This window comes from Symphodus melops (assembly GCF_947650265.1).
Source record: "Symphodus melops genome assembly, chromosome: 4".
Lineage (NCBI taxonomy): Eukaryota > Metazoa > Chordata > Actinopteri > Labriformes > Labridae > Symphodus > Symphodus melops.
In genome coordinates, this window is record NC_136694.1 from 26,746,457 (window position 1) to 26,762,494 (window position 16,038).

A 16,038-nucleotide genomic window follows, 5' to 3' on the forward strand; every position below is an offset into this window, starting at 1 on the left:
TCTGCCAACTTTTACTTTCTAAGGTAACTACTATGGGACCCCGAAGCCTCCAGCGGAGCCCAACCTCGTGCAGCCCGACCTGGTGGATCAGGTTCTGTTTGATGAAGACTACGGTGGCGAGGTTCCCAGGAAGCGCACCACCTCAGTCAGTAAGATGGACAGGAAGGACAGTGCGGTCCCTGAGGAGGAAGACGATGACGAGAGGCCACCGCTGGTCAATGGATTGCCTGGTCAGTAAAAGTCATAGCTTAGGATGTCATGTTAAATAATGGAGATTGTGCTGTACTGAGTTTGTCCTTTGGTTGCAGAATTGCCATGTTAGGTCAATGTCACTGTCGTGCATGACATGAAGACTTTGGCTTGTCGCAGATTGTATGCACTTTGATGGGCCCAGTGGGGGTTTGACGACAAAACCATTCCATGCTGATCTAAACCCATCACATAAAAAAAGCAGTGAAATGAGTGTTTTATGCTTCTTCCTTTGTTTTTTTCTCTTGAGATAGCAACAAACTTAACCTATTTATTAATCATTCCAGGATGATTTTTTTTTTTGCTGCACAAGCAACGCTAATAGTATCCAATGTTTCCCCAAGGTTTACTTCTTACGGCTAAATTACACCAGATGTGTCTCAGCTCCGGCAGTCTGAAGCCTCTGCAGCAGATAAGCAAGGCTTCTATTATTGCTGGATGTGGGAGCACGGCACATTCATTTACCACAGAGCAGATCAAGTGGGACAGGAAGTGAGACATCAAAACAACATAAAAACATCCGGTTTATTTTCAGAATTATACACTCTGTTTTGATGGTTCAGAACATTGTCCTCATGTGTGTTTGTTGATGTGTCTATATGTGTGGTTTTTATTTTTTTTTAATCGCATTCATCGTATTATCGCACATTGTAGCGAGTGACTCTGTCATTACCGTGGGAACGTCTTTGCCTCAGCACTCCAACAGTGCTGCTCCGTACTGAGCTCTGAGATTGCAGTCTGTGGGTGTGTGAACTGCATGTCTGCTCCGCTCCATTACGGCGGCTCCATGCATACGCAATGCACACTGTGATGGTGGACGTTTTTTCACATGTATTCAGAGGCAAATGATTTAAGAAAGGAATCAAGAACATTTATTTTTGTTATAATTTTAAATTGTGAATATATATATATATATATATATATATATATATATATATATATATATATATATATATATATATATATATATATATATCATATATATCATGAAACAGCAGATTTTCCAAGATAATTAAAAATCTCCGTCTGCCTCTGCAATCCCCTTACAGAGAAGGTGTGTATGATTTTGTTTGTGGTGCCGTCAGTAGAAAGAATTGAACATGTTGGACCTGTTCTGAATCATGAAGAACCTACCAGAAGCTTATTTGCATTAATCAGCTATCCCAAACACTGGACCTGAATCCTGTCTGAGTTCATCTCAAGGATAATTGGATTCAGTCCAGCTTTACCCTAAACAGATCCAAGTCTTTTATAATTATAGTTGTAGCATCTCCCTCAATCAATTACATTCAATACAATAAGGTCAATACAATCATGCCATTAAGACCTCCTGCACATTGCTTTGGAGAAAGTACAAGATGTGAATGGCAGGATCAGAAAAAACAGGGCCTGCTTTTATTCTGAAGTACAGCTGAGATGATTAGTTGACTCTTCTGGTTGACGGACTGAAAATTAATGATCAAAAATATTTAATGATATCCTATTTGTTCTTGTCAATCTCTTTTGAGTTTTGACTGTTAGGCAGTTCTCAGAATACAGGACCTTTTGGACCAATTCATAACCCATTCATTCCTCCATGATAAAAATAGAAACGTGGTCTGGGGCCAGTCTCCAAAAGTCCCAGGTCGTCCATCAGTGCTATGAGTTTACAGATCCAGACACATGAAGCTGCTTCACTGAAATCAGACATGATTGAAACCTACATGATTTTATCCGTACTTTCCTCAGGAATCATTAGCCAATGAGAGAGAGGGAATTTAAAATAAGATGAAGCAGATGACAAGTTTACCAAGCAACAGTAAACATTAGCCCTTGAGGCTTGCATTAACTAGCATATGACAGCTGATAGAAATTTACATTGACAGTTCACATCACACCTCCAGTTTTTGCTGAAGAACAGAGTTGACTGCATCTGCCCAAACATTTCCCCGTGAAGACTTGTTGAGCTTTCTGCAGAGGGTTGTTGTCAGTCTTTGTTTTGTTTACGCCTGCTACCCTCACGAGATCACGTGAGATCAAATGAGACCATGTGAGATGAGTTGTACCTCCCACTGGCTCACACAACGATATTTATTGTGTCCTGTTGTGAATTATGTTCTTATATTCTAACATCCTGCTGTGTGTGCATGAGATATCCGACATGAACAGCTGTATTTTTTTCCTTCCATACATGACACAACTACATGTAGCGACAATCCCCATATCAACATGCCCATTCGAACAGTAAAAATGAACATGTTTATATACTGATTAAAAAAAACAACATTTGGTCCATTTACCTCATTTTTTTATTGGCCGCAACTGTAAAGTGGCCGAATCTTTTTCTAATACCCATCAGTTTTGTATTATATGGAGGCTAATAGTCATAATAATAGTGAGATACTGAGAGGTGGGCAGGTTGCTGTCACTGACCAAAGTGAACCGACTGTCCGCTGTGTCTTTGTTGCTTCCATCATTTGGAATATGCTAGCATGATGATAAGTCACATGTTAGATTGGCATGCTTTAGTGACAAAGATATTAATTTGGCTCCTGTATCCCTTAACCTGCTTTTTGATTTGCTGGAAGTCATTTTGTCCAATAGGGATGTCCCTAGTTACTAATTTCCAATTAAATGCAAATTCAGATTTAGACTAATCAACAAGTCTAAAGATAAGCAAACTTTACCTGCAATTGAAAAAAAAAAGTTTTAATGATTAATTTAACAGACTCGTAATTCTATTGCAGATGAACGTTTATGTTTGGCTAATATTCCACTTTCCTATCTAAGTTAAAATGAAGATGTCAACTGCAGCTAGACAATGTTTTTTAATTTTTGTTTGTTTCTTTATTTTTAGATTTATTGTGGGGCTTTATTGGATAGACAGGACAGTGGGGGGGAATTCAATTCTATTCAACTTTATTTGTAAGGGACCATATGCAATTAAAACACAAATGTAACATCTGCATTTGATACATTGCACCAGAGTTAGCCGTAGGCTAATTCACAACGGCAGTCCCTTGGAAGGTAACAAAACAACATATATATAAACAAGCATCACTCATCACTCAGTAAGTGACAAATAGTGATATATATTGCACATGAAATGTCCCTTGCAGACACACACCTGACAGCCTCTGTACATGGACCCCGGCCACCAGTGCTCCACAAATGTCTTTTTTTAATATAAACAATAAATACTTATCTGCAAACAGCCACATTTAGTGTCAAACATTGATGACATACATCTCTCCAATTTGACTTTTTCCTGATGCATTTGGAGTTTGCAGTTAACCCTGTTGATAAAACTCCACAGAAATGCCTCTTCAGTTATTTCCTATATTAAACTGTGCCACAGGTCACCTTGACAAAGACCCATCCAGAAAGAAGAACACTGCGTGTGATCAATCAGGACTCCTCGGCTCTCTGAGGAAATAATCTGTCCTTAATGTGCACAAGGACAACAGGCCCGCACAGAAATAGATGACATACTGTGCACCATACCAGGGCTCTGCTAATAAGAGAACAGAAATTAATGCTGAGCCAAGTCCATGCTGGAAATGTTTCCTTTTCTCTTTTTATAGAGTGAAACATTGTTTTGACAGGCAAATCTCAAACACTGCTTGCTCAGCTGTACAAAGGATTCGCAGAAATCCAAAGTCTGTTTACCCAACCGCCCCTGTCATACTGAAATCAAACACAAACTGATGCCCACACATCCAGGAGTTCTTTTTAAGGAATGGAACCAGTCACAAATGACTGCTCCGCTTCAGCCAGCAGCTGAGGAGAGAGAGTCTCAGAGCGGCCATAGATGGGCAGAATTATGCTCGAATGAAAAAAGAGGTTAATGGAAAAAAATGAGCTCTGAGTGTCTCGCACTCTTCGCTGCAGATTTCCCTAATCTTAGCTCAGACTACCCTTATCATCCTTAACCTCACTGTCCCCCCCCCCCCACGGCCACGCTTATAACCCATCTGGGTTGTATGGTCGAGCAGGCTCTCACCCTGCTGTGAACTTAATGACCTCAGCTCTCCTTCAAACTCTTCCTCCAGGCTGCTCCTTCAAGCTTTTACAGGCTGGAGCACATATGACATCTAGCAGGACACGTTTATTTTCATTGCGAGAAAAAGAAAGTGTTGACATAGAACAAGGTGATGCTGCTCTATAGTTGGATTTTTCACACACACACAAAACTGCAATAATTATAATGTTACTGTAGTCACACCATTTTCTCGACAAGCCTCTAGAGGCTTATACATATTACTGGAGGTTTTAGTGATCTGCACTGGCATTAAGCTAGGAAGCTATAGTTTACTGTACATGGAGTTAGGACAGTCAGTGACTATGAGAAGAAGCTGAAATACTCCTGGTGTTACCAAAATAACTCTAGACTGTAGAACAACCTCTTCTTTTCTCTGCTGCGAGCTGGAAGACGATTCAGGACCCTCAAGACAAAACCATCAAAGTTCAAAAACAGTTTCTACCCAAGAGCCATCACTGACCTGAACTCAACAGGAACACTGCCCCCAAACTCAGCCAGCACACTGTTTAGTAATGGTGGACTTACGGGAATACTTCAGAGTTGTCTATTGTCATGAATAAATTGATACCCTGTAGCCAATCAGTATTGAGTATTCCCTCAGACCTCGGTTACAACACAGGTGGAATTAGCTTTAAGAAATACATCATCCAGAAATGCTTTTATGTTGTTTGAGTAGCATCCTCTGGCATCATCCTCTGTTGCTCCACATAAAACAGAGACAGATGAAAAGCACTTGTGTTTCATTCCTTTTTAGCATCCTCTGAGGGAAGGCATGATGTTCTGAGTGAATTAGGAGAGCCTTTGTTGTTTGTTTCATAGTCATCGCAGAGCGATTTCAAATTAAAGGGGAGAATGTACAAATGCAATAGAACTTATGTGATGAGCAGCAGTAAAATATTAGTCATACAAAAACCGCCTTGGGGCTCAAATGGCCCTTTCTAGTGTGAATCCCTGCCTCTATCATTGCAACCCACAGGGAAGGTACGCACACACACACAGGCAGAAGCACTAACGCTGTGTGCACATGCAAATGCAAAACAGCCCTTTGGCGAGCAAACACACACACACTCACACCATCGCTCACATGCAAATCCAAACAGTGACATCGGCTCTGCCTCCTCTTTCCTGCTGCAACTGTACAAAAAACAGGAGGGCAGAGGTGTTCCTGCGGGCGAACTTTCTGCTCCGTCCAACCACTATTCACTCTCTCTCTCTCTCTCTCTCTCTCTCTCTCTCTCTCTCTCTCTCTCTCTCTCTCTCTCTCTCTCTTTTCAGAACACAAAGAGGGGGCAGACTGGAGGAAATCTGTGCCCAGCTACACCCAGTCCAGCAGCACCATGGACTTCCGCACGTGGAGCTCTCTGCCCCGTGATGACAGCCTGGAGCCTCTGCCCCTCAACTGGGAGATGGCTTACACTGAGACCGGCATGGTCTACTTCATAGAGTAAGTGGGACACAAACCTCACGGTTCATGTGGTCATTTAGAGCTGCAACAACAAGTCAACCGGCTGATTGATGACCATCCACTGAAAGTAATGCATTTAAAAGCAGTAATCAGATAAATATGTAAGCTGCTTTTTGGTCGCATAGGATGGACTTTTTGGACCTTTTTATCTTGTTGTAGAACTAACCTACCTTAGTTTTGTTTTGCAAAAGTTCCAATGAGCTGTGGAATACAAAAACAATAAAGAGATCCTGAGCAGATAACAGTAAGAGCCACTACTTTTGTCTTGCACCCACCAAAAACTTTTTATGCTAAATTTGAGACAGTTTATCACATCATAGAAAATATTCTTCCATCTATGGGGATTTTTTTTGAATTTCAACTGCTGGCTGATAAAAAGTCAAATTGTTCTGACAGGGAAGCACTGGTAAAATAAAACCCTGCACATCGAGCGGAAACTCGTAAAGTCCTGAAATAAAGCCTTCCTTTGTACAAGTCAGAACAGTTTTTTTATGATTTGAGCATTTAAAGCTAAATGAATACTGATGCCTCTATGACAGAAGCAAACAACCACGAAGATACAAACTGTCTAGACGAAAGCTTTTCTGTATTTATTTAAGATTTATTTTGGGGCTTTTTGCCTTCATTGAGACAGGACAGTGGATGGAGTAGGAGACCGGGGAGAGATTGGGGAATGACATGCAGGAAACGAGCCACAGGCTGGACTCAAAGCCCGAGCTGTGACCCAACCACCGGCTATCTGCACCGCAGCACTACAGGCTTTTATTAACTTGAGTCTTTGAGATGACCCTGGCTTTATTTGGGACATGGTTCATATGATACAGGCCTTTTAATAATTTTAAAAGAAAACTTAGGCTTGTCAAAGATGAGAACTATAGAGCAGTTCATTTACACCAGACAGAATACTTAACTGTGTACACACTGAGGATATGATCAAGAGTTTAAGAAAAAGCATCAGGAGTTAATGTAATCGGCTGCGTAATATCTAAATGTCTTTAGTTTCTGTAAGCAGATGTAGCGTTAGAGTTTTTCCTGCAAGAGATTTGGGAAATGTTTTTCTGGTCTTATTTTCAACGTTGATTTCAATGTCTTACGCCAGAGCGAGCAGCAGAGAGTCGTCCTGGTTGCTCCTGTCACGCTCTGAGGTTGAGATGTCTTTAGTGTTTATCCAGAGCGTCCTGCAGGACACTCTGAGAGGCAGCACATGTTTCTGTCGATGCACAAACAGACATGAGTCTTCAGCTGATCTCTAGCCCTCTCGCTCACACTGGTACTCTGAAAAGTATGGTTCTTTCTCTCTTTGACAGATGTTGAAGTTCATCTGCACTTTTCTGTTTCTGGCAGCTTTTTTGATCACAACTATTTCATCACTAAATGCAAAGGGGCCCCCTATTGTGCCTTTCTTATTATTTCTGATGGCTTTCAATGTCAGAAACTGCTTGCTTTTTCACAGCAGACATTGAGCGATGCATTTGACTGATCAAAGAAAGCAGTAAGAGTTTTCCTCCTGGGGAAGAAAAAAAGGAGCAGTAAGAAAATCAGCCAGTCTCACAGATGACTGGAGTAGACCCTTAAATATGTACCCATTGAAAGATTGAATCCAGAATCGTTTTGAATCAAAAACAGATTCTCAATCGAATCATGAGCCCAAGAATCTGAATCCAAATCGAATCGTGAGACACCCAAAGATTCCCCGCGCTACTTCCCATACACGACATCATCATCAAAGAGGTAACAGATGCAGCCTAGTCTACTCACAAAAGTTCCTCCCAGGGCTCAATCAAGGACTTATAGACTGACTTTCTATCAGCTTGGATCAGTCTGGCCGTTCTCTTGACCTCCTGTCTGCATGAGTTGCTGTCCTGTGATAGGCTGATTTATCATGTGTCTTGTATGTTGTCGCTTGGGTGATGAAAGTTGAAATTCATCTGGAGAATACTTCCTTGTGTTAATTATATCATCTTACAGCTGCAGTGGGAGGTGTGTGTAAGATGTTAAAAATAAAAGAGTGGGTCTGATGAGATGCAGTGTGATGTTTACTCCTCTTCTTCGTCTTCCTCCTTATGCATAATGTGACTCGTATAAAAGTCAGTGTCTAATCAGCACAGCAGTGTGGTGAGGTGTGATTCTGTGTGTTTAATGACGGCTGTGTGATCTACAAGGACTTCATTTCTCATCACCGGATGATGAGAAAAAGCGGCGGCTCGACAACAACAACACGAGGAGAATCAGAATGAATTGGATAATTTGTACACATACTGCTCCTTCTATGATAATACACTTGACTGATGAGGCTTCAGATGATCAAGATCGCACACTCATTGTGTTCAAAATCTTCGGGAAGTTATAAACACACTTATTCCCACCGCTGCTGTTGTTTTCTTTGCCTTATATTAAGACATGTTTAGCTCTTTCACTAGAAAAATCCATACTTTAAATGCAGCTGAACTAGTAAACAAACCTTTTCCTAAGAAGCCTCTGTGTGTACGTGGGTGTGTGTGTGTGTGTGTTTTATTCATATTTGTCTCTGAAGATATCAGAGGACCATTGTGATTTTCCTCCTGATTACACACCCCAGTTGTTGAACACGTGAGGATGAGCGAGTTTGTCGTGTTTCACATTCTGAAGGGGGGGTGTTTTTTTTTTCTCCTCCCATCTGAAAGGCCACGAAACCATGAAAGTGACAAAGTGACAGCTGAAGGTAAAGCAATGGATCAGGTGTTTTGCTCATGGATCCACTTACCTACGTTGTGCTTAAGAGAGACTCACACACAGGATAATGTTGTTTTATTGTCGTGAAACATCCTTTCGTTTGCGTCGCTGCTTGCACAGGTTTTTCTTCCTCTTATTTACACCTGCTGCTCTTCTTGCTTCACAGTCATAACACCAAGACAACCACATGGTTGGACCCCCGCCTGGCCAAGAAGGCGAAGCCCCCCGAGAAGTGTGAGGATGGAGGTACGATGTTGCACTACTCAGCAGGTGGACAAAGTATGGCTACACAACTTTCTTCACTCAAATAGAAAAACAGAATTGTGTAAAGAGGAGCGGTTCATCTTCTACTGCGATGCACTCAAAGTCTAAAACTTAGAAGTAAACCTCTGAAGGACCGTTCTACAGACATGAATGAATCATACGTTTCTATAAGCCATCTTACTCCTGAGATGTGTCTTTAATCGATGTGAAGGGCTCACTCAGTGGACACAGGCATCATTAGTAGAAAGGCTATGAAGGTGTTTGTGTTCAGTTAGATGTGATCATAGATCCTCACAGGACTTTTGAATCATCCTGGACATGTTGTTGGCTGTTACCTGCTGCTCTCAGCAGAAACATCATGTCTGTTTCCAAAAGCCTGCAAAATATTTAATTGATTTCACTTTCTGTTTTTCTCGGCTACTTATCTGCTCTCTTACATCCACAGTATCACGGAGAGCACCCCTCACATTTTCAGCTAATTTACCTTTTGCCAGAGCCGTTAAAATCAATCACTGATTTTCTATTACTGTATATATATATATATATATATATATATATATATATAAATATACGTCAATATATTAGTTGATGGACGGAGACAAAGAATACAAATCAAGATGATTGTTTCTTAAAAGTGTTCAAGAGGCTTTGTTGTTGTCATCGTTTGATTTTCAAGAAAGAAAAAGGACTAGGCTCAATCAAAGGGATGTAAAGGGATTATGGCTGCCAGTGCCGCTGCTGTTGCATATACCTAACATTACATGATCTGTAACTTCTCCCATGTTGGCACATTTTTATCAGATACAGGAAACAGGGTAAACCATGACTGTGTATCTTCTTTCTGAAATGACGTGTAACCTAAGAGTCACCCCAGGCATACCAGTCATGTGGCCTAATTTTTGGGAGATCTCGAGTTGTGGTTGAGGATTTCCAGACGTGCCTTTTTATCCCCCAGATGCTAATGTAAGCTTAAGTGCTGGCAGAGACAGAGCGCAGCCTCCGCTGAAAGACTTGGACCCTTCCAGCCGGATTTTAATGGATTTTTACAGGCGGACAGAAAGCGAGTTGGTGTGATGCTTCTGAAAAGCAAATCCAAAGCTCTCTCTTGCGTGAACAACTCTCCTCTCTCTATCTCTCTTCTCTGCTTCCGTCTGATATGTTCATCAGCGCATGACGGACATCAGGCCTGCCAGCCGGCCTGCTTGTTGAAACCTGGGAAATGTTCACTAAATGATTGTTGGCTATTTTCATGGCTGCTTTCTCGTGCTTAACATCTGAGTGAGGGGAAAATAGAACTGCTAACTATTTCTATACCTCGCCACATAAATGGGTTAAATCTTAAGGCTGATTGTGTCACACCCTAAACAATGGGGAGAAATAATTCTTGAGCTAAAGGGTGATGTGTCATCAGCAACATATCACATGTTGCATGGCAACCCAGTGGAGTACTGACCACTTCAAACACTGGGTGTCAGGGTTACATGCTTCTCCTTTAAGGGGCTCTCCTTGTATACACACACACACACACACACACACACACACACACACACATTCTCTCTGTCTGCTACACTTATATTTAACTTACTTTAACTGTTACCTTTATATGTTCTTAACATTTAACATGCTAGAAAGATATTACAGTTAAGTTACTTTATTAACAAACAAAAAAATCCGGAAAATTTTGAAGAAATATCCATAGAGTACAAGAATGGACCTGCTAATAGCGAACTGACTGAAGAGGTTGTTTGTCCGCATTCATTGTTTATTTCAATCAAAGGTTGCTCCCAACATGCTTTGTGTCATAGCAACAGCAGCTTTTAACAGCAGCTAATTTCTGTTTGTCAGAATCATACATATAGATTCAATTGAGATGAACTAAGATGTTCAAAATAAATTGCTTGTTTGGAGCGGGTTTGATTGAAAGCTTTGTTGATTCACGCCAACGAGTAATTAATCATCTCGAAATCGAAAAGTGGAAAATGATGCGATTTTGAAAAGTGAAGAGTAGGCGGAGATGCTGTACATGCAAACAATCAGGCTTTCAGATTTCAACCACTTTAAAGCACAAAGATTTTCTCTTTATTTGTTGAAATGATGTTTTTAATGAGGTGTTAAACAGCGATGCAGTCCCTTGCTGTGTTGTGACTTTTTTTAATAAATCGGTGAGCGAGAGTAGTGTGCAGGATTTTTTTTCTTTTCAATGTAAATGTTGAAATGAAACATTAAAGACTACATAAAAAAACAAGAAAGAAAAAAATAACACCTTGTTGAGTTTTAAGCATTTGGCATTTAGACACTTTTTCATGACCTATGCTGTTGTTTTTATGAATCCTTGTGAATAAATATGTTAATCTCCCATCACAGATTTAATCAAACAGACCATGAGTGTATGACGCTGTATTACTTCAGACTCTGAGTGTGTTAGCTTTAACTTGTCACACCTTCTCTGCAGTACATGTACACGATTTGTCTGCTCTGTTATCTCTCTGTGTTCTCCTGATTTGCATCCTTACACATAACAATACCACACTATTTTTCTCTTTGCAGAGTTACCTTACGGCTGGGAGGAAATTGACGATCCACAGTACGGCACATACTATGTAGAGTAAGTTTTTATTGATTTATTGATGTCTGTAATTTCCAACCACTCACACTGCCATCATCAGCGCAAATTGTTTTATCTAACTGTTTTCTGCTCTGTGCTCAACACACAAATGCATTTCTCTGGATGGATCGGAGCACAAGTGCATATCAGGCTGCTTAGTGTACATTAGCAGTGGACCGACATGAATCATTGTTGTCTAAAAATAAACAAATGGATGTAGCAAACGGTTCATTGTGTTTGCGTGGAGAGGAGATGAGCGTTCTTGTCAGGATTGTCCAGTTGCTTATCAGTGGGTGGCAAAATGAAGCACTGTGGGTAACATTGCAGTGACCTGTGTGTGAACACAGCACTGATTGTCTTCTCGCTGTATCCTGCAGTGATTGTTTTCCAAGCATGTGTGTAGAATGTGTCGATACAGGTCTCTGCATACTGTTTATATGCACAGATTTTCTCTGTGTGCAAAGTGTGATTTAGTGTTTTTTGTCCGAGCAGACAAAGCAGTGAAACGGTCTTATAACTGCAGTAGAGGGAAATTGGGGAGATTTTCAAATAGAGTGAATGGAGGGAAGAGTGTGGGGGGTAAAAGGGAGGTAGCAATTTGTTGTCCTGAAAAGAAAATGGAAATTCATGTGCTTTTTGATTGTTCACACTGCAAACAGAATCAGCCAGCTCGGACAAAAGGAGTCAATACAACATATTTACAATGTGCTCATTTGTCTGTGTCGTGGCCCTCGGGTGAAATCTGTTGTGATAAAGTTGGACTCCTGTATTCTCAGTCTTAAACAGTCATTATCCTGTTTCTCCAATGATTAGCTGCTGTAAATAGAATTATAATTAAAATCCAGGAAGGCATGGGGTACTATTTCAAGATTTGCTATTTGATGCTGTTTATATTCCCTGTTCTACTGTTTTTTTGGAGCTGTTGTAACACCCGAATTTCCCCCATGGGGGATCAATAAAGTTTATCCTTATCCTTATCCTTATAACACTAGCGGATTGTCACCTGTAAAAAAAAAATTAAAAAAAAAGCATTGTAATCCCAAACTCTTCCTGTATGTGGGAGTTTCCCTAAGTATAGTGAATCTGTATACGCATGTATCGATTTTTGGTTGAGTTTTTTTAAGTCTAAGTTTCCTTTTAGATTAAACAAGTAGGCCTACAGTGCTACATGCAGTGTGAGTTAAAGGTAATGCTGACAGGTAAGTGTTCAGAGTGGGTGCAGTCAATTCCCCAATTATTTATTGTCCATGGTGTGGTAGTATACAATGGTGATAGCATTTGCCCACCCCTTAGCTAACAGTTATAAGAAAGGGACTCGCTGACTGCTAACATCATCAGTTAATGTTAGCATTTTGCCCCTTCAGTTACAGATGATACATACGAGTAAGTGACTGCTAACACTGTCAGTATTACACTATAACACTATAATCGTTAAGCTCCTCTTAAGCTAAGTAAATAATAAAAAAAGAAGTAAGTAGCTGAATTTTAAAACTGTCACTTAAAATGAAACACTTAGCTAACAGTCATACAAACTAGGAAATAGCTGATTGGTAACACTGTCAGTAAATATTAGCATTCAGCTACTCCCTAGCTATTGGTAATAAAAAATAAGAGCCTACTGTCAGCTTATGTTAGCTTTTAGCCAGCCTAGCTGTTTTTACTTTAAATAAGAACACATTGTTGAATAGTATTGAGCAGCTGTGGCTCAGTTGGTACAGTAGAGTCAGTCATCTCTCAATCAGAAAGTCGGAGGTCCAATTTCCAGCTCCTGATCCACTTAGCCCCAAGTTGCTCTTGCTTTATCTGTGTCATATGAATGTGCATGTGTGCATGTGTTATTTAAACTGAAGGACACTTTACATCACCTCTGCCATCAGTTTGTGAATGAATTGGTACATTGGTACAGAAAAGCACTATACAATCTCAAGTCCATTTACCATTGACTTATACCCACCCACTTATAGTTGACTATTAGGAACCAGGAAGAAACAGCTCTACATAATAAGCTTATGTTAACATTCAGTCACTATAGGTTACAGTTTTGTAAGCAAGGGAGTGTCGCTACCTTAGCTACCTTGAACTGAGCTGTATGGAAAACAATGGCTGTTTTATGCCAGGGGGACAACAGGCCGTTGCTGTAGAGGAACAGGATGTTGCTCAATTGTAGCTTCCCAACACAAAGAAGAGGAGAACCGGCCTATAGCCTACTGTTTGTGTGCTGTGTTTATGAATGTATGTATAATGAAGCCATTATACCTTCCCTCGATTAGAAAATCATTTATAAGCAATGTGCATGCATAATTAATTAAGAAAAATGGTGCAGTGAGCTCAATAAATTAGAGGTATGGGAATGTGTGTGTGTGTGTGTGTGTATTGGAGTCACTTCTTTTAAATCTCGGCCTGTTTTTGTTTCAGCCACATCAACCAGAAAACCCAGTTTGAGAACCCAGTCCTGGAGGCAAAGAAGAAGCTGAGCCAGGAGACGGCTGCGATCAAACAAGCTGCAGCCGCACCTACCCAAGGTAAAAACACAGAACATCGCTACCTCTTTAACTTCCTCTCGAGTTGGGGGAAAAAATCTGGGTTTTCTAACTGCAGAGGGGTTGACTAAAAGACATTGGGAATTGATCTTCAAAGGAACTCAAGACCACACTAACTGAGACCCAAGACATACCGAAGACCAGATTGTTCCTAGACAGAGACGAGACTAAGACTTCTAAGGATGGAGAGAGACAGAAACAAGACCAAGGCAGGGCAAGACTGGGACAAGACCAAAACCATAAATATCACTGAAAACTCATCATCTTGTGTGGTGGGAGTGTAACTCACATAGACCGTAACACTGGGAAGGTTATGGCCGTCACGGGGGGATACAAATTAAACTACATATGAATTGAGGTTATTAATTCTCTTTGTAAGAGGCGTCTTCCTTCTTATCACAGTAATGACGTGGAAAAATAGCCTCTCATCTGCAGCCTTTACCAGTCCACCCAGTCAAAACCGAGGCAAGAACGAGTAAAAATGATTTTGATTCTGAGACGAGACCGAGACCTTCAATAGGTGGTCTTGAGACCCCGACTACCCGTGGGTAGTACAACACTGTTAGACATGCTTTTACGATTCTGTTACAGAAGTCTTTTCTTCCTCATTATGCTTATATTGATTGCCAGATTATAGTATTTAAGAACAGCATCAACATCATCAGCTTTTCTGAAGATTATTATATTTATTTTCTCATTGTAAACCACTCTGGACATGAGCTTCAGCTAACTGTGGAACAGTATAAGTGTAATTTAACTACTTTAGATCACAATCTGTTTACAAAACACAAACCACCCTCTCAACTGAGTCAGTGTGATGCGATAGATAAGATGACACTGGAATAGAAAGCAGTGTGGACTTCATCATTTAATGCAAGGTCAGCTGAACCTGTCAACCTTCAAGCAGCCTCGGACAATAATGGACGTTGAAAATGAGCCTCCTTTTTTGCTGGTTCACTCGTATAAAACAAGTTTTTGTTCGCTCTTCTGTAACCTGTTATTTAGGTTGGAAGGGTAATTTTCTCCTGCAGTAAACCTGATGAAGTAAGTATGTTTTCAATACAATAGATGTATAATAGATTACAGTGCTGCAGCTGCGGAGGGATAGAGGCTTGTGCAGCTCCGAAGGGTGTCATGGAGAGAGAGAAGGAAAGCTGAGGAAGAGGAAGGCTTTTAGCGTCGCACATGGGAGAGCTGGTGGAACAGAGCGCCAGAGAGGCCATGTAATCAGACGTTTTTCTGCTCAGGTGTGTGGGGACTGAAAGAGGCGCCATCTCGCCCCTGATTACCGATTACACACCTAGTGAGCTGTCAGACCATCACTGTGATGAAACCGGAGTATCATCAGCATAGACGGTTACACCTCAGGCTAGAATTGAGATTTTTATGGTTTCCATGTTACGAGTTAGTTTCTCAGGGAGTTTTATTGCATGGAAATTGCTTCTGTTAAAACATAGATTTCCATGTAAATGAACCTTTAAGAAATGCAATAAAGAGCAAAAACTATCTCATTTGAAATTAATATGTCATTTTTTTGTCATTTTTCTTACTTTGTTGCCCAACATGTTCACTTATTTATGGTTTAATAGGGGACTTGGGAGCCTCACTTATTTTCCCCATGTTGTTTTTCCCAATGTGATATCTGCTGTAAGTACTTGTAGTAGCAATAGTATTAGAAGTAATCATTTATATTGTGTTTTTTATTGTCGCTTCAAATGAAAAAAACAGGAAACATACCAAAATTAGCGGAAACAAAAAAAAACAACAACCAGGGATCAGAGCAAAAAAAGAAGATGAAAACTTTGCCCTTCAGTAAGCTATAGTGGTCATGTTGAGGTTCATATTATATGATGTGTTACTGCAGCAAAACTTGCAGATTAAACCAGACTGTGTGTTTAGTCAGTTATCCTACAAAGCTGGCTCTGTGCCCACATGTCTTCGTTCTCTGTTTTCGCTCTGATAGGCTGTCCACATCAAACACACGTAACTTCCTCTGTTTGTCAAACTCTTGGCCTCGTTGATTTTTAAATTCTAGTGCTCAGGATGCATTCGTAGAAAACAACTGCCTCTGCCGCTCGCTTGATGTACCGAGGAACATGTCTTCCCAATTATGCTGAGTAATGTCACTGCGAGATTTACAACGCAACTGAGTCACACATGAGAAATCAAAAAGTAAGGCTGT

At 40.6% G+C, this 16,038-nt stretch overlaps 1 protein-coding gene across 2 annotated transcripts in view; it reads left to right on the plus strand.

The window, feature by feature from the left end:
- magi3b (membrane associated guanylate kinase, WW and PDZ domain containing 3b) overlaps window positions 1-16,038 on the plus strand; it is a 159,593-nt gene that overhangs the window by 120,781 nt on the left and 22,774 nt on the right. For both annotated transcript variants that reach the window (XM_079341826.1, XM_079341827.1), the window contains exons 4-8: window positions 24-230; window positions 5,546-5,714; window positions 8,614-8,693; window positions 11,259-11,316; window positions 13,732-13,838. In XM_079341826.1, the coding sequence (XP_079197952.1) occupies window positions 24-230; window positions 5,546-5,714; window positions 8,614-8,693; window positions 11,259-11,316; window positions 13,732-13,838 (621 nt within the window). The remainder of the gene's footprint in view (window positions 1-23; window positions 231-5,545; window positions 5,715-8,613; window positions 8,694-11,258; window positions 11,317-13,731; window positions 13,839-16,038) is intronic.